This window comes from Mauremys mutica, chromosome 2, assembly GCF_020497125.1.
Source record: "Mauremys mutica isolate MM-2020 ecotype Southern chromosome 2, ASM2049712v1, whole genome shotgun sequence".
Lineage (NCBI taxonomy): Eukaryota > Metazoa > Chordata > Testudines > Geoemydidae > Mauremys > Mauremys mutica.
The window spans coordinates 201,584,859-201,611,093 of NC_059073.1; the positions used below are offsets into that span (position 1 = coordinate 201,584,859).

The following is a 26,235-nucleotide window of genomic DNA, read 5'->3' on the forward strand; positions in this document are numbered from 1 at the left end:
AATACTTGTAATACCTTGTTAAGGCATCTTCTCCCAATTTGATATTTTACCATTTATTATTATGCTTTGTTTATGGTCCTTCAGCCAATGTTCAGTCCATGTAACAGTAATCACTTACAAGCCTAGTTGCAAAATGAATTAACCTAAGATTTCATGACTTAATTAAAAATTGTACTAAATACAAACATATTACATATTTTGCTTTCCTTTCACTCACTCACTTTGAAATGCTGCCTAAAACAATTGAGTTTGTTAGGTAATTTGTTCATAAATTGGTGCTGCTTATTACTTATATTTTTGTAATCCTCTAGATATTTAGTGTTTTCTTAACATTTGTTCCTTTTTTTAAAAACATAAAACATTTGGGACAGTAATGGTCAGAAATTTTGTTTAACATTAGTACTCCATTTCTTTTCTCCAGCTGTCCATAACCTCTATGGTAGTCAAAGACTTTTCAGAAGCAGTCAGTCAGTCATACAAGAAGTTTGTTATGTAATTCTTCTAATGCCCTCACATGTTTTCCCATCCAGCTGATGTGTACATTTAAGTGTCACATATAGTCTCTTAATCAGTTGCTCCTTATAGAAACATTTACTTTCTAATCAACCCAATCTATTTTACGATTCTTGTTCAATCTGTTTTAACAAGAAGTACAATAGCTCAGTCATATGAATCCATTTTATTCCTTCATTAAAACTGTTCTCTCTCTCTAGTACTCATCACCCTAATTTGTTTCTAAGAGTCGTCCTCATTCCCTTTAGCCCCTGGTTAGCATCTTTTCATTCTATTAAGGTTTTCCTATATCTTCTGTATAAGCTACAGATGACTATATTCTTGTAGTGTGATACTACTTCATATCATACTCTACTCATCTCCTATTTCTTCAAGATTTGCATTCCTGTAATTTGTTTTCTAATAATCCTGTATGCTGTACACTCAGACTGATGTCTCAGATTGCTTTGTTTCCAAACAAATTCCGTGGCCAGATACTTCTCAAGTGAAAGACCTGTCACTGCAAGAGCTTACCTAGTCCTTGGAAGTAGTTACCAAATATCCGGTGCCTCCATTGCTCCAGATATTCGCCCAATGGAATGAGAAATCATACAAAGGTCTCTTCTAGATTTGGATTACTGAGACAATACAGATCAGGAGTCCTCACTACCTCTCAGAGCTTCTCATGTTGCTCTAACATAGGATTACAGATGGCAGGCTGGGAGTTTAATAGCCAAACAAGTAGACCCCCATCCATGCTGAGCCAGAGCCCAACCTAAGTGTAGAAAAGGAATATCTGCCTCAAATAAATAAACAAACCATTCCAGACATTTTAGCTGGTGTGCTGGAGGATAATTTCAGTGAGAGGTTTTGATCTCCCACTCCGAGAGATGCAGAAGGGCTGTGGAGTCTCTGGATCTGTACGTGGTTTGGTCTTGCAAGATGCAGTCATAGGAGAGACTGCCTGCATCTTAGTGGGAAGCTGTTTTTCCCTCCCATGTTATCTTGCCTGCAAAAGTTGGAACTGTCAAAGTGGGAGGTGGAGGTGATATGGGAGCAGAGAGATTTGTACCAGATTAGAAAATCTTCCTATTAGGGAAGATGGTATTTGGGAGCCTTCATGTTTAATCTCAATAACTCTCTATGCCAGCTCATCTATAAGAATGCAACAGGAGGCTCTCCAACACTGTGTTCCACAGCCCTAATTGAGGAGCTTCCTGTTATGTTCCTGTAGATGTACTGGTGTAGAGGGTTATTGAGATTAAATATATACAGTAAAAAGTAGTGTTATCCTTCACTTTACCAACCGGAAAGCTCTATAAACTGGCATTTCTGATCTTCATTGAAAGTCCAGTTTATAGTCCAGTTGGTGCGGGGCCGGTAGGCTCCCTACCTGGCTCTGTGTGGCTCCCCGTAAGTGGTGACATGTCCCTGCTGCTCCTAGGTTGAGGAATGGCCATGAGGGGTTTGGAGTGTGGGAAGGAGTGTGACGTGCCAGGTCCGGGCACCGTTCACCTTGAGCGGCTCCCCAGGAGCGGCAACATGTCCCTGCTACTCCTAGGCGGAGGCGCAGCTAGGCAGTTTCACGCACTTCCCCCACCCGCAGGTGCTGTCCTCACAACTCCCATTCGCCATGGTTCCCGGCCAATGGGAGCTGCGGAGCCAGCGCTCGGGGAGGAGGCAGCACACAGAGTCACCCAAGATGAACCTGCTCAGATCTAGCACCCCACACCCCCTCCTGTGCCCCATCGCCTGCCCCCAAACTTCCGTGCCTGGCACTCCCTCCTGCACCTCAACCGCCAGCCCTGAGCCCCCCTCCCACACAGAAACTCTCTCCCTGTTAACCAGAATTTTTTTACTTATCGGCACCTCGCATTCCCCAACATGCTGTGTATAAAAGCTCTTCCTCATAGGAAGATGACCAATCTGGCCAATAACAATGAGGAAGTCAAATCAGAGCAAGACATTAAACCTGACTAGCCAAAGAAAATTGATAGCTGACACCTTATTCTAGGGAGGAAGTCTCCTTGTTTCCAGAGATATTTCCCCAAACGTGTCACCTGTGGAAGTGGGCAGTTTCCAGTTACACCAGCACTTACACTATTTCAACTTGTCAAAGATCCCAGATGAGCAAGCAAAGGGAAGAGATGTTCTTTTTTACCTGAACAGATCCATACCTCTTATATCTGGTCTATGCTAGCCCACTCCCAGTACTATAGGAAGCATGAAATGGCCAATATAATGACCAGGCTGCAAAAAAATGCTTTTCCTCATGACCCTTCGAACACCATGCCTTCTCTAAGTTCTGCAGTTCTTAACAGACTTCATATTAGTCCTGGGAAGCCTGGGTAAAGTTACTTACAATGGGAACAGAGAGAGAGCTCTGCAGTGAAGTATTCTCTGATGATTGCATGACTGCTGTCAGGGAATCCTCACAGGCTTTCAGAAAGACTACAGAACTGCCTGATAGCTGGAAGAAAGTAACCAGTCATACAACAAAGTTCATAGGGACTTTGTTCTGTGAGTCAAAAATCAGAACAGAGGTAAAAACCCTTTCAGAAGTATAGTCACTGACTACCTTGCCAAAGTAGCAGCAGCAATATGTCCAGTGCCACCATGAAGTCAATATGCTTCAGGTTAGCCTAGTTTCTAAATGGAGTTTCCAGAAGCGAGGACTCTGTCAGTCAGATCTGCTTCCTCATCAAAATCTCTCAAACCAGGATTCCCTGTCTTTTTGGGATATCACTGTGTTGCTCAACTATTTAATCTTAATTCCTCTTGCAGTTTAAATCAGCATGTCTTCTGGTTTCCATTGCCCAGCAAGATTATCAGAAGTGACTCCTGAATAAGGATAAGGAATAAGGAAAAATCTAAAGGCTATGAATTTTCCTAATTTAAGCAGACAGTAACGCTATAACAGATTAGCAAGAACCAAGAACATATACCCCCTCCTGTCTCAAAATGCACATTGGCAAATACAGAGCTTTAACACTTGGTATGGACACCTTTTCTAAAAGCTGAAGGCTTCTGAAAACCACTCCGATACCATCAGTTTTGAACCGAATCACATGAAAAATGCAGGCTTAATTGTTGTTACATTTGGGCTGTGATAGAGGGCCCCATAACAATAGAAGACGAGTCAAGCAATAATTTGTGTTTCATGGCAGTTGAATAAAGGAAATTTAGTAAAGACCACACTAACTCCCTCCACTGTGTTCGGCAGAAAAGGAAAGTAAGCATATGCACCAAGAAGAGCAGTATTATAGCTAGGTTAGCCATTTGAAAGTCAGCTATTTAATTAAAGGGTCTTTGTATTTTCAACAGCCCATCTCTTAAAAAACAGAGATGGTTCAAAACTCTACTGTATGCAGTATGTAGAAAAAATTGGTTTGAAAATTAAGAGTGGCTGCCCTAGATGCAGAGAAAGGGTATGTGCTTGAAGAGTTCGCTGAGTGAAAATGACTAGGGCTGATTGACACGGGGATATCAGAATATGCAAGAGCTTTTTAGGCCTACTCTATACCTAAAACTTAGGTAAACCTAGCTATATCGCTAAGGGGTTTGAAAAATTCACACCCGAGACACACAGTTAAGCCAATCTCAGACAATGGAAGAATTCTTCTTTCAACATAGTTACTGCCTCTCAAAGGGGTGGAAAACCCTTTCCATTGCTATAGCAAGTGTCCACACTATAGCAGTATAATCCAACTGTATCACCATAGAGCTTGTAGAGTAGACATACCTTTTAAAGACACAGGATCTCTATTTTCTCTGTAACCAAAGCTATGGGCTGGTTTACACTAGAAAACTTAAGTCCACCAAGCTACACCACTCAGCGGTGTGAAAAATTCTTCTGTTAATCTAGCTGGCATCTCTGTGAGGTAGATTACCTACACCAATGGGAGAACCCCTTCCATCAGCACAGGTAATTTCACACAGACATCCCCAAAGACAAGAAAAACCCATAACTTCTAAAGAGAGGTAACAAAGGATAAATGGCTTATGGAATGCACATCCCTCTCTCAGGCTGTCTACACACTACATAGCTTTTAGCTACAGGGGGCTTTTTTAAGCACCTGTAAACAAAAAAATTTTTGTCGTTCAACTGGCAGTGTAGACGAGCCCTCAGAGTCAGTCAATGGGCATGGGCAGAGATTTACACTTTCAGCAAGCAGTACTGCCCTCAGGCGGCAGCAGGCAAACACAAAGAGAGAAGCCAAAAATACAAAGATGAGAGCTGGTTATGGTGTTTGTCACAAGGACCCACACAGTCAAAGCCATTTGCTTCTTCTATAGCTAGAAGTTGTGACAGTCACAGTTTCTGTAGCCTGTTGGTCACAAGACAAAGTCTTCAACATAATATAATGGAGGGTCTCAGATGCAAGAAGTACAATTTGGCAGCTGAGAGGCTCTAAGAAGTACCTAAAGATTACCTTCCACACGTGAGAAGTGTGGCTTTATACCCTGTTAAAAGCAGAGTACCTTGTAAGAACAGATACATCTCTTTCAGTAAATTAGAATTTAACCCCCTCTCACCCTGGAAAAAAAATTATATGCATATACACACTGTAGTCACCCAATCCTATTTGTCTAGAAAAGGTAGTTTAATTTTTCTCCCCTCCTTGAACATAGATCAAATGCTCAAAAGACCCAGTCCCAGTTCAGAAGCTGAAACAACTCAGAGCAGCTTTTTCCTATTAATGCCCCAGATATCACCTCTGAAGATTTCTTCACCCAGTGATTCCCAATATGTTTTTTTCCTTCTCAAGTATTGGCATATTAGAAATGCACATATTAAGTGAAGTATTTTCAGCTCTATATTTGTGACCTGCTTTGTTTAGATAACAGCATGTGTTTTATAGGTGGGGCAGCAACAACCCTTATATTAAGATTGTCTAATACTTTCCATTACACATTTGACTTTAAAAAAAAAAAACAGCTCTAGTAATTCAATGATTTGCAGTAAGACTTGGAATTCTAGCAAAGGGGCAGACCTGGGGTAAATGAGGTGCCTTTTGCTGTTCCCATGAAAATCCATTTGGATTTGGTGCACTTAAAAGATCTGAAATGGTCCTGTTCCATCTGTTTTTTGCTCAGTTCAACTTGCTAAAAGCCTGCTATCAAAATTCCTTACCATTCCATTAGCCATGCTCATGCATCAACTCACCATTTCCTTTCAGCATGCCACACAGACCTGTAACTCCTGACAAGACACACAAAATGTATCCTCCTATTTCTCCTCCCTATATTTGAACACCCAACTGCCTGGGGGGGGAGTCTGACCTGGGTTGGGAGCCAGGAAGCCATGAGTTTTAGATTTCTTCTAAATTGCTGTTAATAATTTGGTGCCCTTCACAATCATTACTGAGCAAGGCCTCATGCTCCACTGTCAGGTTACACAAGGAGGAAACAGAACTCTGATCTTTGATATAGCTGACCTAAGTCTCACCCACTTCACCATATGGACTTTTTCTGAAAGAGTCAGCCAAATCTATGTTCTTGGCTATGCTATCTAAAATGGGGCTCATACATATGCAATCGTTAAATGTCAAGTGGGTGGAGTTAATTTTTGATCTAAGGAGACAGATGAATACACATATAAAAATAATTCTTATATTCCCATCAAAACAGAATTACCTGTTTTTAAAATCAAAGATTCAGTTTTATCAAGAAATAGTAAATAGTTTGGCATTTTCACTAGTTTGACACACTAACACATTCAAAACCTGCAAACCTGCAAACTAAAATCAGAGGGTATAACAGCATTCGAAAACACACTAACACATTCAAAACCTGCAAACCTGCAAACTAAAATCAGAGGGTATAACAGCATTCGAAAACATTTGCATGTGCCTCACTCTTTTACATGTTAGTTTTAAGCATTAGGTTATTCTTTTTATTTTTTTAAATCAAACTTTAACCCAAAGCATTTTTAGAAGATCAAGATAGTAAGGCAATTACAGGAAAAGCAAATTCAACTGTCTCTTCACTGCAGGAACTGCTATGCTGTATATCTTGAACCGGATACATAAATTTAAAAATAACCATTATCAAAGTTTCTTTAAATTAAGTATCAGAGGGGTAGCCATGTTAGTCTGGATCTGTAAAAGCAGCAAAGAATCTTGTGGCACCTACAGACTAACAGACGTTTTGGAGCATGAGCTTTCATGGGTGAATACCCACTTCGTCGGATGTGGTTCTTTAAATTAAGAATCCAAGTTAAAAATACAGGTTGTGATAGTGTATCGTGAAAACTGAAGAACAGTGTGCTTGTTCTAGCTCCAGGCTCAGTCAGGAATGTGATGTGGCTACAACTTCTCACCAACAAAGTTAATCTCAAACTATAATCCACAGGGAAACAGAGAAGCAGTAATCCAAAAAGCAAATTTCTGACTGCAACCTCTTCTCACACAGCCTGCAACAGTAAAAGTCTTGTATACCCTTTTGCCAATACTGTCTGTTTATGAAGAGGTTGTCATCAGACTAATTCTGTTTAAGCCACTTCACAGAAACGCAGTATTGGAAGACTGTCCAAATTCACATTAGTATTTTAACAGATGAAAACAGTTCTCTTTGTTATAAATATCAAATATAAGAAGGGAATCAGTATCACAAGTACAAACTCAGCCCAAAAAAAGGATTAATTAATTTGATAGTACCAAAACATGTGCCAGGCACTTTACAAAAAGAAACTGTCTCTGTCCTAAAGAGTTTACAATCTAATTTTAGATGTGGCATGAGTGACACAAGAGAGAAGGAAAAGACACTTTCAGCAATAAGACAGTAACAATAGCTAGGCTGAATGATCATGCAAATTGTTTTCATGAGCTAAGTAGGGATCGGCCTGATTAACAACTGAATAAAAAAAAACAACATGGAAAATCTAAGTTACCTGCTACAAATGGCATGTGTTCGGGGCACACCCTTCACTACCACAGTCACTACCGAACCCTGGTGGACTCTCTTTTGGGTGACACATAAAAATCAGCGTCTTCGGTTATTACTGCCCCTACAGGACATCTTGCAAGAGTAGCGATTTTAACCTTGGCACCATAACCAAATTCATGCTACTTCTTTCTGCCTAAACAAAATGTCACCCAATGTGTCAACCGGCTGTATAATATATTCATCTTTTCCTATCTGATCTATTGTGCAGTGTTGCTGCACTATACTAAACAACTTCCACATTCCTTTCAAAGGAGACTGCATTTTGATGATGGATGAAGTGACTATATGTTCACTGATTTAGTTTTTAGAGGCCCCTGGGATTCTTTGATATTCAATAACTATAAAAAGGGAACTTTTCTTACTACCAATTTCTTCTCTGCGTTCAGGATTCTACTGGCACAGAACAGAAAAATAGTTCCTCCTCACATGCACATTAGAACAGAGAGGAACCAGTGAAAAGCTCATTTTACAGCACTTTGTTTAGCTTAGCACCACTCACTTGTCCTACTCTCTTCTCACTCAGTACTTCCACAGTAGGAAAAACAAATTGGTTTTGATTAGTAGCCCGTATAAAAACCTCACATTTTCACAGATTCTTTTATAGATTCCTAACTAATCAACAGAGATGAGTGTACACCAGAGGAATCTAGGACACAAAAGAATTGGTGGTAAGAAAATTCTCCTTTATGGAGCCTGGCTCAATTAGCACAGAACAGACTGGATCTATTTAACATTCCCCATTAAGATTTAGGGAGAGAAAGAATGTCATAGGTATCCAAATTCCCTAAAATGACATTTTCTCAGCCAAAAATTTTAACAGGAAGACACCTATTGCTTGGAGACCCAAACAAGCCAAGGTTTACTGAGAACAGTCTGGTAGATTACTGCATGAAAGATATCTCCAAAGATGGAATGACCAGCTCTATTGTCAGATTTACACTTGCAAAGAGCACAACACAACATCCCTGTACAAATTTCCCTACTGTAGCCTTACTGCTCTCTGCTTTGAGGGTTGCTGTAGCTCAAGAAGAGCGAACAAAGATGATGAAAGTTTGTAGGCCTCTGACATGCAAGAACAAATCCATCTTACTTACTAATAAATTCATCTGTACTTTGGCCTTCAAAGGCGGCCAATTTATACATCATTTTGCCCTTTTGCTTCCTTCTGTCATCTGCACTCATGCCGAGTCCAAAAAATGAAATCACAAGAGAAAAATAACCTAGGCCTGTAAGGAAAATGTTTTCCCTAAAGGAATGAGACTGCAGTATTCCAGTGAGGCAGGAGAAAACAAGGAGAGCAGAGTGGAGTCTAAATTGGACTCCAAATGACAGCTTCCCATTGTCTGTTAATCCTACTTAATCTACATATAACAAGCATCTTCACATCTGCTCCAACACTGTAAAACAAAGTTACATTTATTCTGTTCTGAGAGGGTTTACATTAATACTCCAAAAAGCAATGGTATTTATGTGTTTGTTAAATAAAGGGCTTGTACAGAGAACAAGTAGCATTTACAACTCCTTGCTGAAAGGCTACTATCTATAAATGCACTTTTTAAGTAAAACTTCCACTTGCAGATACTGAATTAATATTTGCTTTAAGAATGGGACTGCAGAGAAGTAGTTGCCCTGTGCATGTGTACATACCTTTGTCCTTCTTGAAGTCCAAAGCATCTTCCTTATCTGTCACTATTTCCTTCATGTTGATAATGCTTTGATGGTTAAGCTGTCGAAGAATCTTAATCTCCCGAATAGCTGTAATTGGAAAACCTTCCTTTTCATTATCCAACCGTACTTTCTTTAGCGCCACCATTTCTCCTATGAGGAGGTTTAAATATAAAAACATGAAGGATAGCACTCAAACAAATGAAGTTCAGATTTTTTGTCACTCAATACATTCTTTTTTAATTACAATATTTAAAAAAAGATATCATTCATGTTCCAGTATGTGCACCTGCACTAAAAATAAAATAAAGAAGTAAATTCAGGTCCATGTTAAGAACACACTCACAGCTCAGACACCAAATCTTTTGCAGAAGTGAAACTATAAGACAACTTTCTCACAACTACTAAATAGCCTTCTTCCTTCTTTCTCATCTGCAATCGGATCTGCCTCCTTGGGTTTCCAATCACTAAGCACACACACAAGAATGAGTCAACGGCATCTCTACATTTAAAGGCCTATGCATGCTGCAGATTTCACATTACAGGACACCTGAGGTCGGAAATAGAGGAAGGTTCTTTCTTGCATCTTTTTTCCTTTTGATAAGCAATACATCTAACACATTTGTAATGTAGCAAATAATACTAATGTAAAGGGAGATCAAACAAGAAAATAAAACAACATGCATCAGGAAACTTAATCTCAAAATACTGCTTATTATAAGGTGCTGACCAAAATGTCCTTTGATATCCCATGGTTGGTGTTCTGAGAAAGCCATAAAATAAACAGATAGGCAATTACAAGTTTTGCAACATTTCAGCTTTTAATTAAACTATGATGCCATAAATGAGAATTATCTGACTACTATAGGAAAAGCAACCTTAGAGATCACATTTCAGATCAGGAGGCCCTCCTCCTTTATATTATTTCAGGAAGTAGCTATGAAGGTGCAAGAAGGAGAAACTGCAAAGTTCCAGAATATACCCTTTGTTCAACAGCTTCTTTCATCAATAGCTCCTACAAGCATTACTGCTGTGCCTCTCTCTTTTCTCTCTCACTTTAACGGTCTTCAAGGCATGAAAGCTGAAGTAGGAAATTGGCCAAAAAATACCTGCACCCTATGCTTCTAGCAATAACCCGCAGTTACATGATTTTAAACAGCATAAAGAAATTACTACTACTATGGAGAACTACCAGGATCAAAACCCAACACAATTCTGAAGAATTTTCCAAGATGAGACGGGCAGAAAAGCATAAGCATTTTTCAAAATATACCAAATTAAATCCATGTAATACTGCAATTCTGTAGTTAACAGCACTCGTTCATTATATATTTTTAGATCTTACCCGTATCCTTATCCCTGGCTTTGTAAACTTGCCCATAAGTGCCTTCTCCAATAATGCCAATTATATCAAATTTATCCACGCAGCGTTTTCCCCAGTCAATGTCTTTTTCCTTTGTTTCACCATGGCGTGGTCCACATATTCTGTTAAATAAAAATTAGCTCTAAAAATACATCCACAAAAAAATCAAAATGTTCAGAAATAAGTTATCTGTAAAAAGTAACCTTTTTCATATTACTAACTTCTTAGAAAAATAGATCTGAGAGAACTGAATGAATTCAACTTTCAACATTTATGTTCTTTTAATTTCTCTCAGCTTGGATAAAGAAAACAGACTAGTTAGATGGCAAATGAAACAAACTCTTTCCAATTGCTTTGCACTTCTCCTGCCTTAGCACAAAACTGCATTGTTCGCATTGAAAACACCACAAAGGAATGTTTGTTTGTTTGTTTAAAAATGGTCTCCACTGAAATTTATTAAAAAAGCAAAATTATTTTGTCTCAGGAAAGCGACATTTTGAGTCACATTTTACTTAACAGTTTCTGCATCTGTCCATCCAAAATAATGCAGACACACTTCACTAATCTATTAAAAGATGCCTACTCAGTGGTTAGTACACTTAACTATCATACGAGATATCTCATTCAGTATCTACCTTCTTCAAAGTGTTACAGATGCAGCAACCTCACTGGTAAAGGATTAATGGGTGCAAAGAAAGGAACATCATCTAGCCTTACATATTAATCACTTTCTGGACAGTTTACACAACAATGAATTTCAAGGAAAAGTTTTTAATGTGGTGCTTTAAGGGAGGGTATACAAGCAAGAGGATATAAAACCAAGTAACTGTCTTAAGCATGGGTTGAGTGGGCACTTTCAGTTCTGCATCTAAAGAGGACCTTCACAGTTACTCACCAACAAGCCTATTCCAAACCACTTTCTTTTAGTCTGCAGTTTCTGCTCATTTGGTCCCTCATCGTTACTGCACATAGAAGGGCAGAAGGATGAGGGACCAAAGGATGAGGATAAATAAGAGAATAGGGTTCAGAGAAACTTAGTGGAAATGAGGCAAATAGGGAAATGGTGGGCAGTACAAAATTCCAACTTCTCAAATGGTGCCAGTGCACCTAGGGACTGCCTTGCCTGTCTAGAAGACTCTCAGAAATAAAACATTGAGTCATTTAATGGTTAAAAAACAGGCTTAAATAGCACAAAGTAGAAGTAAATCGACGCATCTTGATTCAAGATTTGCTGCACGCATTAATCTATTTCCAGTACATCCTATGTTGAATAATTATAAAACGACAGGGAAATTATATATATTTCAAATTTTATATTTTGAAGAAACTTGTGTATCACTTTGTCTTACATGCAGTTCCTTTAAAAAAAAAGGAAGTAGTAAACATACTTAGGCCTCCTTTTGCTGTGTGACTGAACTGCTGGTTTCTTTTCTTCAGGACTTTTGGATAAATCATCTCCTCCAGGCAACTCTGGTGGGAGTGGCAAGTCTGCAAGCAGATGTCGGAGTTTCTTCTCCACTTCCTTTTTAACTGCCTTCACTGAAAGAGTCCCTCGCAAACTATAAAGATGAACAGAATCAGCTAAAACGGACTAAAATTCTTTTCCATTTCATGACTAGAAACCTAATGGGGGTGAGACCTCAGTGGAATTCACCACCAGTGACTATTTCATAGAGTCTGCTTTTACAGCCCGGAGGACATTTGTTTATGTTTTACATGTGACTACTGAACAGAGTGATCTAAGAACTACAGAAAAAAGAACAGGAGTACTTGTGGCACCTTAGAGACTAACAAATTTATTTGAGCATAAGCTTTCGTGGGCTTTTTGTGCATCCGATGAAGTGGGCTGTAGCCCACGAAAGCTTACGTTCAAATAAATTTGTTAGTCTCTAAGGTGTCACAAGTACTCCTGTTCTTTTTGCGGATACAGACTAACACGGCTGCTACTCTGAAGCCTGTCAAGAACTACAGAGCTGACTGCCTAGTTCTGCAGAAGCTGTGAACTAAGATGAAGAATACCTTTAATTTTTTCCTGGTGAATGTTAAAGTTAGTCATGACAGCATGTATTAGAGGCCAGGACAGGTAGTCAGGAAACCTGATTGACCCCCGGTCTAAACGGGGCTAGAGGGGTGAGGGTGTCAACCTAAGATAAGCAACTTAAGTCAGCGTATCTTAGGCTGACTTACCTGGCCGTGAGGACGGCAGCGAGTCAACCGGTGCCGCTCCCCCATCGACTCCGCTTCCGCCTCTTGTGAGCTGGAGTTCCGGAGTCGACGGGGAGCGCGTTTGGGGATCAATTTATCCGTGTCTAGATGAGATGCAATAAATCAATCCCCGATAGATCCATCTCTACCTGTCGATCTGACGGGTAGTGAAGACCTGCCCTAAGTCTCTGCCACACACTTTACGTGTGAGCTCATGCAATTCAATTAGCCTGGCCTTTTACTATTTTCCCATCTGTGAAGAGAGGATAATACTTACTCATCTTACAACAGTATTTTGAAAGAGCAAAATCTTTTTTTTTCCCTTTTAATTCCATTAAAAAAAAATCTGATGCACAAGCAGCATATGAGCACATACATGGAGGCAGAGAGTCTAACTCCATGTCCCACATTGCCTCACACATCTTGTTGCTCCATATGACTGTCACTGTTTGGCTGTTATTCACTAGCCTATATTAAAAAAATAAGCTCTTTAAAAATACAGTACTATGGTGACTTTTTCCACTGTTACAGTGGACCTTTTCAGTAACTATATTATTATTCCATTGGCAAAACTGGTCTATAAATAATCATTCTGACATTGATTTAAAACTGATCTTGTCTGGAGGCCTCACCATTCTTCAAAGTTTTCAAACTGCACGGATAGCAATTTGAACCCAAAATTGGTCTACTAAAATAATATGAAAAGTCTAATATAGAACTTTCAATCATATTCCCTCTCATCCACTCATGTCTTTTCATACTCCTCCTTACTGTGTCCCTTCTGCTACTTTGCTTCATTTGCTTCTAAATCTAGAAGGATGTAATACTTATCCTGGGAATGTTACTGGACCAAAATAATCTGTTCGCCCATCCCCGTCAGTCCCATAGTAGTTTAAAATCAGACATTTTTCTAAAAACAGCAATTTTGAAATTAAATGCACCGCCTTATTTTATGGAAAGTGAAAACATAACACTGGAAAGAAGGTTTCTAGCCAGCAAAGGCATCAGGCTTTGGAATTGCCTCCCAATAATAGTAGTGGTTTTAAAATGGAGCTTGATAAGTTCATGAAACTGATTATATGATGTGATTGCTTGCAACAGCTTTACAACCCAGGAGGTTCCTTCCCTTCCAATGTTCTTCCAAAATATTATATAATGTTTATGTTACACAAAAAATAAGCTACTTGTATAATTTAATTCTACCATTGCTTTAGAGTATTAGTTACCATTTGAGCCATCAGAATACCATTTTTTTTTTTAAAAAAAAAAGATCACCTGGCTATCTGAATGTGTTACAAGTAGACAGTGGGTAACATCTCAGAATACTATAAATGAAAGACTAAGGAAAAACTCTCCACACTCCCCGTTTTACTGTACATATTAGACAGCATTTTTTATATAGTCAATTTCTCCCCTTTGTCTTGCACACAACAGGGAAGAGAACATGTTTAAATAGAAAAATGTTACTATAAAAGCCACAACATTACTAAAGGGAGCCAAAGCTTTTTTCAAAAGCAGAATCTTTTAATTTTGAATTGACAGTGTCCTTTAAAATATTTGGACTTGAATTCCTCTTAGACTATTAGAAGTGGAAGTCCGGGTATTTTTCCTTTGAGTTTCAATAAGATCTCCAATCATCTTGTCACAATGTGATATAATCATTTCTAGATTGGTAACGTAATCCAAAAGGTACAATATTTGCTCATCTACTAGATAATTAATTTACATAGATAAAATCAATTGGTAGAGCTAGTTTCCAAAATCCAGTTTGTAATATATTGTGTACACATGGCTCTCCCTAATTTTCAGATTGGTAACTCAACTATTTCTGAATAAAAATATAATCTGAAGTTAAACTGGCTAGGATATATTACAATGCATATTTAGCGTTCTATTTCCAGCAGAAGCTGTTTATCACCTGGGATCAGGAAGCAATTTCTTCTTTCACACCTCAATAAATAAATGCTGCTCAACTGACCATGCCCCTTAGGGGTTAATTTTTTGCCCTCCTCTCTGCTCTAGACCACATAATTTACAGTAGATATGTGTGACCAGAGTCTTGTTCTCATGAAAACAAAAGGTAGGTTTGTCACTATCTTCGAAGAGAGTATGACTGAGCCATGCATTCCCATGTTCACTACACAAATCCATCATTTTTGGAGGAATGGATTGAATTCTGCTGGCACTTCTGAGGAAAAGAAGCAATTTCTTTCCTACAACACAGGAAATTTGTCAGATATTTCAATTGTATTTCTTACACAATCTTTGTACTTTAACACATATTACACCCTGTGTTTTTTATATTTATCCATTCATTTACGTCTGAATTCCTAGCAACTTTTATTTACAGGTAAGACACACATGGGCTGCTACTACACAGTTTAAAATGATAAAGGAAAGCAGACCAAACAAGTGTAAACACTGCTAAATTTGAAAGATTACAATGCTACATAAAGTTTCGTGCTTCTCTCTAGTGGAGGGGTGGGCAAACTTTTTGACCCGAGGGCCACATCTGGGTGGGGAAACTGTATGCAGGGCCATAAATGTAGGACTGGGGCACGGGGTTGGGGAGGGAGGGGATGCAGTGTGCAGGAAGGGGCTCAGAGCAGGGGTGGGGGTGCGGGAATGGTTCACGATGCGGGCTCCATCCCAGCGCTGCTTACCTCGAGCGGCTCCCAGGTGGCAGCGGTGCACAGCGGGGCTAAGGCAGGCTCCCTGCCTGCCCTGGCCCCGGCCCCGTGCCGCTCCCAGAAGTGGCCAGTATGTCCAGCAGTGGCTCCTGTGGGTGAGATGGGGCAGACGGCTCCACTATGCGCTGCCTTGCCTGTGGGTACCACCCACGAAGCTCCCACTGGCCGTGGTGCCTGCAAGTGGGCCCTCTCCCTCCCCTTCCCTCAGGGGCCGCAGGGATGTGGTGCCAGCCGTTTCCGGGAGCGGCATGGGGCCAGGGCAGGGAGGGAGCCTGCCTTAGCCCCACTGCGCAATGGGGCTGGCAATCCCATGGGCCAGACTTAAAACCCTGATGGGGCAGATCCAGTCCGCGGGCCATAGTTTGCCCTCCATTGCTCTATCGGTTTAAGTCAAAGCAGTGTCTTTACACAGTTGCATGGAATCTTTAAATCATGTTATCACTGCAGCTTCAATGCTAAGAATATGAAGATGGATGCCTTCACATGTTGACTTTTTTTTTTTGGCACTAATCTTTTAAAATCTTAATTTACAAGCTAAGGGCAGACTGAACACCTGGAGCCTATGAAAGTGTGGTATTGGTAATACACACTCTAGACTCAATATTGCCCAAAAATCAGAGGAAAAGAGCGACAAGCTACAATTTAACAATTTTCTAATACTGATATGGTTTCTATCCCAGAGCTAAAAAAAAAAAAAGGTGAATATGGTCTAGGTTCCATAACCGTCTAGGACCTAGAAATACTTCACCATGGACATCATATTTTCGTAGTTCATATTCACTTCAAAGACAAACTGCTAGCTGCTTTACTTGCTAAAACCAGTGCTCATTACCATTGCAGTGCTTACAACGTTGCTAACCCCTTCAAGAAATAGGGAGTTGCATTCATTACATGTTGTGTAGGGGGTCAGTGCTGTTACTATCAGAGAGGAAAAAATAAACACTGAACTCAAAGCCATGGCAAGTAAATTATGGAGGAACCACCTGAACTTCTCAAATATTGTTACCAAATGCATTTTTTCGTAAGTCTAATTATATGTAGCTGAATTTATACGAGTTGATTTGAGATCTTAAATATTTTTTTTGTGCGCAAATTATTAAAAAACACAAAAACTTTTCAATCCACCTCTAATTTTCAGCTTGTTCTTCTCCTGTAGAATTTTTACTGACAAAGTTATCTTAGAACAAACCCTTCCCCCACCTTAACACCTGGAATACACAAGTAAATTATTTATACTTATAAGTAATATCTCTGCACCCCTTTAAGTTCCTAATAACCACCATCTTAAATCAAAGTTAACTGAAAAACAGAAACAAACTGCCTAAACTGGAGCTTTTGATCAGTCCTATGCAATTGTGCAGGTTTTTATTTCTTTAAAAATACACATGAATGTATATACTCACCTGTCAGTATCTGTATCTTCAGGCAGCATGGGAGGGAAAGGCAAGGGTGGCAGTGTGGAGGTTAGCAGCGCAACATTTTTATCTTTCTCCTTGGTTCCTACATTTGGTGTATGTGGTTTGTTTTTCTCTTTTACAGTGACTGGTTGCTGCTTTATGGCAACTGATTTATTCTCTTTTACTACTGCTGCTGCTTTCTGTTTAGCCACTTTGTCTACAATCAAATTATTTTCCACCTTTGTTTCCTGAAGAGAGACCTTTGCTTTTGTCTTGTCATTTTTCAAAGTTGCACCACTTGTAGGAGAAGGTGTATGCTCAGTTTTTATTTTCTTCAGATCCTTCACATTGTTTGTTTGAGGTGCACTCACACCAGTGTCAGTGTTTCCCTTAGTAGGCGTAGAGGTGTTTGAAATTTTTGCATTGGCTTTGGCTGCTTCTGCAGCTCTAGCTTTTTTGTTCTTATTCAACTCAGCAGCCAGGCTACTTTTCAGAGTCAGTGTGCTAGGAGAAATACTCGAGTGACGACTTCTGGACCTAGATAATCTGTGCCTGCTGCGAGACCTTGAGCGTCTTGACGAGTAAGGGCTTCTGCTTCGGGATTTTGCTGATCTCCTGCTTCAAAACAGTAAAGATGTGGTCAATTTAGGCTTAAAAATAAAGAATGTCTGTTTAACCTGTCTTCCTTATTACTGAACAGCGTTTGCAAATACTGTCACTGCCATTACTATGTTTAAAGGGTGAACATGAATCTAAATAAAGGCATATGGAAAAACTTTCAGAAACAATGAGAACTCTATCTCTGAATACAATATCCATAGCACAGACATAACCACACTAGGGGTATACTAGGGGTATATTATGAATCTTTTTTTAGCAGAGCTCCTTTGTAAAAAGTCATTAGGAAATCACAAAAATATAAGCACACAGAGAACACATTGCACGCTTTCTGATCAGCTGTTCATTTCCTTCCTCAGTGTCAGAACTGTTCTTTGCTTGTTGATAGAAATAACTTGATACTAAGCAACAACTATTTAAAAAAAACTACATAAATAGGAGGATAAAAAATTGCTCTGTTGACAGGAAAAAAGTCACGGAACTACAGCAATGTAAATTTTGCAATTTTGTGTCTCTTTAATGTTTCTAGTACATATTTAGCAAATTTAAATACTAAGTTACACACTTGAAGAAAAAGAGGAAGAGAAAACTCTATTTATGAAGCTGAAGTAATATTGCTATAGGATCCTTAATTTGTGAATTTGCTGCCTTATAAAAATGTCTGGTTAACTATTGTTGCAGTAACTTTTTATCATTATCTTATATTTGAGAAATGCTACTGAATAGATAGTTAGAAACTATTGTGATGAGCTGCGCACAAAGTGGCAAACTGAAAGACAGCATTCAATCTTAACTTTCATTTCTGAGGACATAATGATACAAGCGTAATGCTCTATTAATGCATTTTTGTAATACAGTCCATACTATTTTTTTGACCGATAATTCTCCCTGCATATCCCCTACCCCTCATCACAAACATGTGTAACCCACAAGCTGTCATACTACTGTATCTTATTTATGTACATTGCAGAAAAGGAAGAGCAATGGGGGAGAGAAGAAAAGAATGTCAATCATCTGGATTTCTGCACAAGTGCAGAGAACAGAACAGGACACACATTTACAAGTGCCCAGGAGGGGAAAATATCCAAAAGAGAAAATGTTGGTAGTTAAAGAGAAAGCTCAGCAATTGTTTGAAGCCATTGTGAAAGATACCAGTTCACATGCATTTTTAGTTTACTAATTCAATAGACTCCATATTTCTACTTGCCTAGTAGTTTTGATTTAGTTTTATGTTGCAAACTACTAGAGGCAAACTGCCAATTTAGACCACAGGTGTTAAAAATTGGCTGCTCTGAGTAAAATATAAACAAAGTGCCCTAACTTATTACTATTCCATGAAAATTTATGAAACTGTTTCTTCATCCACTTTATTTTACTATGCATATTTGTCACCAAGTACATTCACCATATCCACAATTGTTCTAAATTAAGTTTAGTGGAACTACACTGTAATTCTACTTTTCTTGATTAGATCATTCCTGGAGAAAAAGTTATTTCAGTGAGCCCATTTATCTAGGTTAAAAAAATAAGCTACAATAGTGAGGATCAGAGTTCTCAGTGTCCTGTACACTTCAGCTCATAACAAATATAACCAGACAACATCTAAGAACTGGCAGCTAAAACAAGGAAACAAATATCATAAATGTTCTTAGAATGTTTCATGTGTTTGAATAGTATCAGCTAATTCAATTCTGACTGTGCATAATATATTTTATTCATATACAGATATGTGCTTCAGATAAGTTGATCTTGTATTATACAGTATTAAAATAGAGACGATTCTATTACATATATGTTAATTTCCAAAAGAGAAACATGAATCTTGTTTGAGAAAAGTAGGGGTTTTCAACTCTTGCTATTGACATATCAAGATTTCACTGAGATAAACATGTTGATAGCACGTTTAGATTAAGTAGGACTGCTGCGATATGCTATAAACTAAACGAACTGAAACTAGTGGCTATACGGAGCTATATTTCATTAGATTTGCCAGAACAATTTAACAGTTCAAAACACAGCAAATCAATCAAAATCTTTTCCCCAAGATATATACCTAGTTCCCGAGAAGTTTAACATAATTCACTTCTGTGCCAGAAAGAAGGTTTTACATAACCCTCTGGCAGAATTGGAAGAGGTCAGAAAAGAAGAAAACTGGAAAAAAAAAATCACTATACTCTACAGCATTTCCAATTGACACTGAAATAATTATGTAAAATGCACTTTTTCAGATAAGTATGTTGCAGCTCTGGCACATAAAAAATTAAGGAAAATACTTCAAATTAACTTTTAATGGAAGCAGTGGTTTAGTGAACTAAACACACTGCTTGGAGTCTGGAGACTTGGGTTCTTTTCCTTACTCTATAATTTAGTTGCTAACCTTGGAAAAGTCCCTTACATTACCTTGGATCCCTCATCTGTAAAATGGGAAGAATGTTTTCTGCTTTTAATAAAAAGCAAGACAGAACCAAAATGGTCAGCAAAATATTTTGTTATACTGGACTGGTGGTGTCATCCCCCCCGCAGTATGTATGCCTGTAAGTTTTTGTTCTATCGCGCCCCCTCTTCCCCCCCCCCACACACACACACTTTTTTTCTACTTGTTTTTGACCTTGGAAATATAAGAAATGTCAAGTCTTGCATTCTCCAGTTTTTCTGGAGGACTTCTAGAAACTTGCCTACACTAGAATGAAAGATGTATTTTGAAAACATGTTGGCTAACATGAGTTTTAAAACTCTAGCATAAACACCACAAATAGTATTTTAAAAAGAACTGGTGGAGCTAAACCCTTCAACCTCACCCAGCTAAAGTGTTAAAATGAAACTTGGCCCTATCTACATTAGGGTTCTAAAACATATTAGTTAAATGTATTAGCCAAAAGTTCCAAAATACTTTCCCAGGCCTAGCTGACCTGAAGCTTTCAAAGTGGTACAATTATTTCAATTAGGAGTGTGAGATTTTTTTTCTTAAATAAGTACACTGGTACAACTCATTGTGTGGACACAGTCATACCATTACAAAGTTGCCTATGTTGCTATATCTTATTTTCCCATCCCATAAGGAAAAGAGCTTTACTGTTATGAGCATCTTTATACCAATGTAATTGCATCCACATGGAAAGGGAGGGGCAAGACAGGGGATGTACAGTATTAAATATTAGTACAGTTTAAGTGGTATAACATTTGTGTTTAGACAAGGCTTTAGTCTTGACAAACCGTATGGAGGTCTCACGTAGATGTTTGTGAACTATAGCACTTAACTGAATGGGCCAGGAGGCTGAATCTTTGAGGAAACCTTCTTTTACCCCAAGAGTTAGTCATTCAAGTTTCATAGGTGCTAATCAAAAAACAGTCTTTAAACAGTTTGACTAAAATACTCTTCCTCTTTCAAACACTTAGCTTCTACTCTTTTGGCCAGTAATTTCATCATTTCCTTAGTTTACTAGTCATAACAGACTAACAGCCTAGACTGGACCCAAATGTTTAATATAAAAAAAAAAATAGACAAGCAGAAAAGGAAAAAAACTTCAGGCCTTCCTGATATCCCAAAGGAAAGAAAGAGGGCACAAGCACAATTTTTTTCCCTTTACAGGTTACCTTTCAGGAAAAAAAAAGTCTGTCCTCAGATGAGTGTACAGAACTCCATTTTCCCAACTGAGGGAAGAATTTGGTCTCAAGCATATACCAATTGGTTTTAGCATTATTCAGAGGCTACACCTTAGTTTAAAAAAGATTAAATTACAAAATTATAAAAATGGTCTCACACATGATGTCCGGACTTTGTCCAGATAACGTTTTTGTTTTAAAAGAATCTTTCTGGTAAATATCAGTTTTGTGTACTGTAAAAGTTAGTGGACATCATGACAGGAACCTGACTTCTTATCAGTGCTTATATCAGAAGTCTGCTCAGTTCTTCAAAGACTACTGACACTTATATATTGCCCCATCTTACATGTATTTGCCACCAGATGCTTTGTGCTTAGTCATAAATTTCTACATTTATTTTTTTATTTTACCTAAGGAACTATATTTTTTTAAATATCTGTTGCATTAACTATTGAAGAATATAAAAAGGATCTTCAGCCCAGTTTGGGGAGACTAGAGGCAGTACAAGGCTTAAGTACCACATCCAGTCCTCCTCAACTGAAGGAAGTTGCCATAATGCTAGATTTTTAGAGGGAACTGTGGATGGAGAACAATTTAAAAAAAATCCTGGCTTTATATCAATCTGTTTCAATTTTTCCATGTTTATGCCCAGCAGCTGACATTGTTTGGTGTTTGTCAACACACAGGCACCTGTCATATTTACTTATTAACTGTTCTACAGATGCACCTAACAAAGGAAACACTGCATTGCTACACTGCAGCAGCACTTCACACCTAATTTTTAGCATTTATATAGCACTATACTTTTCAAAACATTACAAAAATTCATACAACACTTCTGAAATAGACAAGGACTACAAATCCTATTTTACAGATGGAGAGAAACAGAGACAAATGAGATAGAATTAGAACTCAGGAGTTCTTGACACCTGACCACATGTTTTTCCTCGAGCCAGCTTCAGAAGAACATACTAGGAGTGAAACTAGGTTATATTGGTTTCTCTCGGAAATAGGTTAAATGTATAGTACTGCTGCTAGACACAAAGGGAAAGTAGAAAAAGGGAAAGACAAAACATAGCATAAACGACAAGAGATTAAAAAATAGAGAAAGGAATAATAGTAGAGGGCTTTCTCTAAAACAACCAAATCCAGCATGGTTTTGGGTAATGCTTTCACATATTAGCAAACAGGGTAAAACATTGTATTTTTAAGCATAATTTAAGAAAGTTTTGCTTAACTTCTTAAATTTTTCAAAGCAGATTAGTTGTCCCTTTATCTCTGCTTAATTACTGGAGAGCTTTCACAACAAGCTACTACTTTGGATACTGGATTTTGTCAGATGCATGCCTCAAAACTATCACAAAACTGTTCTTCAAAGATTCTGTCATACCTTCAATGTTAACTATACAAGTTGCATCAACACCTAGTGTATTTAAGAATTAATGCAAAAAGTTAATGTAATATTTGAATAATCAAGCACACTGAAGTCAGAAAACTCCAGTAGTTAGTTTATAATGGAACATTAATTGCTACATTGTATAGTCTGAATATTTTAAAGGTACAGAATGAAAAAACCAGCAATATGTTACATAGAAATAACCTCGTGTATGTACCGAGTGAGAATTTTAAAGCTGGAATCTTAAGTTTGTGATTTTCTTGACTGGAGTGCTTGAGTTCTTTGTTGCATCACACTTTCCCATCCCCACCCTCACCCCCTTTTATTAAAAAGAGTATTAAGTACTTTAGAGGCATATCACCATTGTTAACACAGACTAGTAGCACATCAGAAAAACAAAAATTTAAACTCATAAGCAAAAAATGCTAGCTTTCGCTGTTCATAACCTTTTAAAACATTTACAAGATGTTGTTTAAACTTTTATGGTTTTTCCTTTTAATTAGACATTCAAGAGAAAGCCAAGTTTGAAGTGTTGACTTTCAGCCATTTGAATTACGCAAGAGCAAACATTTTAATCAGAACTTATCAGGATTTTTTTCCCCAATATTTGCAGAGTTCAAGAACAGCTGAACTGATTTTTCCAAATTCCTTAATAAAATATTCATCTCTAGGCCAAGATGCAACACCTCAGAGATCATCACAAGAAGAAGGTGTTTGCGAAAGTTATCAGTAACCGAAACAAGGGGAGGAGGTTAAAATGGAATCTACAGCTCAACCCTAGCAAATGGTATACGAGCACCATGGTCTTCCAGTGTAATTATCTGTTCTTTTAAAAATATTTGAAAGGCAGATCTCTAAATTTAATCAATTGACGTTTACCATAAATTTCCCAAGACACTATATACCCATATGATCATTCAGTAATTTGAACCACCAGTGACAGGACATTCTGGTTAATTATAATTTTAGCCTAAACTCCCTCTGTGCATTAATAAGCAAATTTAAGCTTAATTCTCCTTACCTATGATAGGAGAAATTTTCTCTCATGTGATCTACCATTAATCATGTTTTTCCTTTAGTCCAGTTTTTAGTTCAATGTCTACATTTGCATTGCAGACAGCTATACAAAAAAAACTATTTAGTACTGCTATTTGAGCAAGTGCCACATGTCTTAACTTTATCCAGGTATTCAAATCTATTCCTTCAGTACTTTGACGTCATTAGCAAGTCTAAAAAATCAGGAATGTTGGGTAACTTTGAAATTTAGTAATTTTATTTTCTCCTTAATTTTATAACTAACGTGCCCTCAGTAGAGAACCCTTGCTCAGGGAATTATTTACCTACAGAGATTAGTCTGACCTCAGGCCTGTTTTCAGAATGCTTTGCAAAATTAACTGTTTTTCAAAAAATCCGTCCCATAACCACCAAAGATAAGGAAAAAGAACAAGAAAAGAGAGCCACTGAACAAAAGAGAGGTAAAAACCTAAGTCCACTACAAGTAACAATGTAAATCTTAAATTCTGAATTCAGAACTCACACCACAATGACAGAGGCCCTTGATATACATCAGATAGATATAAATTAGGTAAAAGAACAAGTATTCAGAATTTTTAAAAGCTCTTTCATTCCCTACCTTAAAAAACTGAAGTTTTAAATTTTAAGTTTTTCAAGGAAAGCTTCGTTCTAAAGAAATACTCAAACATATTAGTACCTCTACCTAAGTGTGAAATAAAACAAATATATTAGGTTATGTGAATTGAACGTGTGATCACACAGTTTACAATGACCTGGATTACCTGAATGAAGTCATGGGAAGCTACCTGATCTTGTCTTACAATTCCATGCTTTGTAAAACACCTCAGAATTAGTTACTAGAGAAAGTTTAAATACTCTAATACAGATATGAAAAGTTTGTTGCAATATGGTTTTGTTAATAACATATTTTTGTACTAGAGTGTTCAAAGTTCAATCTAGTTGCTACAGAAATACCTTATATCCTCATTCTTCTATTATCTTAAATGTGCAATTTTTTCCTACAGAATAACTGTTAATATAGACAAAAGAAAAACATAGGCAACACTACCAATTATTTCAAGTAGTATCTTAATAGCCAATGTTCATTTGTCTCCCAGTCCAGCAAAGAAACACTAAAACTGATCTCATTCAGACCAAGCACAACAGGTCTTGAAAAATCCATTCACCTACTCATTGGCAATGAGTGAAACTTTTCACTGGCAAGTGAAGGAGCTTAAACAGTGTCTGCAGAATTTAAGGTTTTTAATGAAAACTAAATTTCTAGCCCTTATGGTTGCAAAGATAAACTTCCAGATGTGAACCATAGGTAAAACTGATCCAATGTCTGCAGATGCTCAGAGCCCACCTCCAAGCAGCAACAGGTTGAAAATGACAAGACACTAGTCCAGTGGTTCTCAAACTTTTGTACTGGTGACCCCTTTCACATAGCCTCTGAGTGCGACCCCCCTTATAAATTAAAAACACTTTTTAATGTATTTAACACCATTATAAATGCTGGAGGCAAAGCGGAGTTTAGGATGGAGGATGACAGTTCGCAACCCCCACGTAATAACCTCGTGACCCCCCTGAGGGGTCCTAACCCCAGTTTGAGAACCCCTGCACTAGTCAATGTCACGATTGCAATTCAGAACTCTGAACAGACAAGTATCATGTCAGTTTCACTCTGCTGCTTATTTAAGTTATAAGCTAGTGAAGTCATTGGAGCTGTTGTGTCCCTGGACCTCATTAGTTTCTTCTCCATCCCCAATATTTTATATAAAGCTTCTGGCTGGGAAGTTCAGTCATCTAGCTGAAAAAGTACGTAAGCCTTTTTCCAAGCCTTGAAGACAAAAATACCTAAAGCACTGTAAAAGTTTATTCATGTTATCTTCATTTTCACCCTCCCTAGATACCAAAATTGCTACAGTCAGGTAGCATTACTGCAAGCACATTCTGTGCAGCTCTAGGGAATTATCATTAGGAAACAGACTAGAAGCCAGAGAAAGGTGAGCTTATTATCATAACACCATTACACCTAGACACTAGCTCAGAATGAAGCCTTTATACCAGCGGTTCTCAAACTGACGGTCAGGACCCCAAAGTGAGTCACAACCCTGTTTTAATGGGGTCGCCACAGCTGGCAGACATGCTGGGGCCCGAAGCCGAACCCTCAGCCCCACCACCCAGAGCCAAAGGGCTTCAGCCCTGGGTGGCAGGGCTCAGGTTATAGGCCCCTCGCCCAGAGCAGCAGGCCCATGCTCAGGCTTCAGTTCCCCTCCTAGGGTCATGTAATATTTTTTGTTGTCAGAAGGGTGTCACGGTGCAATGAAATTTGAGAACCACTGCTTTACATCATACAGGTCAAGATGGCACATGCCCTAAGAAGCTGTTGCCGTCATGAAAGCATTACACTTGTCCATGCAACTATGGCCTAAACTATGCAGTAAACCCTTCCAACTTATTTGGCAGAGCATTTGTGCAACTAAGAAATGCACATTAACTGATTCAAGATTCATATTATAACCTTCACTTTTATTTAGATAATTCCAAAAATGCCCCACAAAATGAAAATATATAAACTAGTGCAAAATATTTATATTGGGCAGATGAAAACTGCCCAGAATTTTCTGATATGCCCACAACAGGAAAACCTTCAAAAACAGTGAAACTTCTCTTTATACCTTTTCCCATAAAGCAGGTGAGACACTGAATAGACCAGGGGTCAGCAACCTTTCAGAAGTAGTGTGCCGAGTCTTCATTTATTCACTCTAATTTAAGGTTTTGCGTGCCCGTAATACATTTTAACGTTTTTTAGAAGGTCTCTTTGTATAAGTCTATAATATA

At 38.2% G+C, this 26,235-nt stretch overlaps 1 protein-coding gene across 2 annotated transcripts in view; it reads right to left on the bottom strand.

Moving 5' to 3' along the window:
* CDK13 (cyclin dependent kinase 13) overlaps nt 1-26,235 on the bottom strand; it is a 69,517-nt gene that overhangs the window by 38,523 nt on the left and 4,759 nt on the right. For both annotated transcript variants that reach the window (XM_045005015.1, XM_045005014.1), the window contains exons 2-5: nt 16,767-17,375; nt 11,857-12,027; nt 10,451-10,590; nt 9,088-9,258 (exon numbers count right to left, since the gene is read on the bottom strand). In XM_045005015.1, coding sequence (XP_044860950.1) covers nt 9,088-9,258; nt 10,451-10,590; nt 11,857-12,027; nt 16,767-17,375 — 1,091 coding nt within the window. The remainder of the gene's footprint in view (nt 1-9,087; nt 9,259-10,450; nt 10,591-11,856; nt 12,028-16,766; nt 17,376-26,235) is intronic.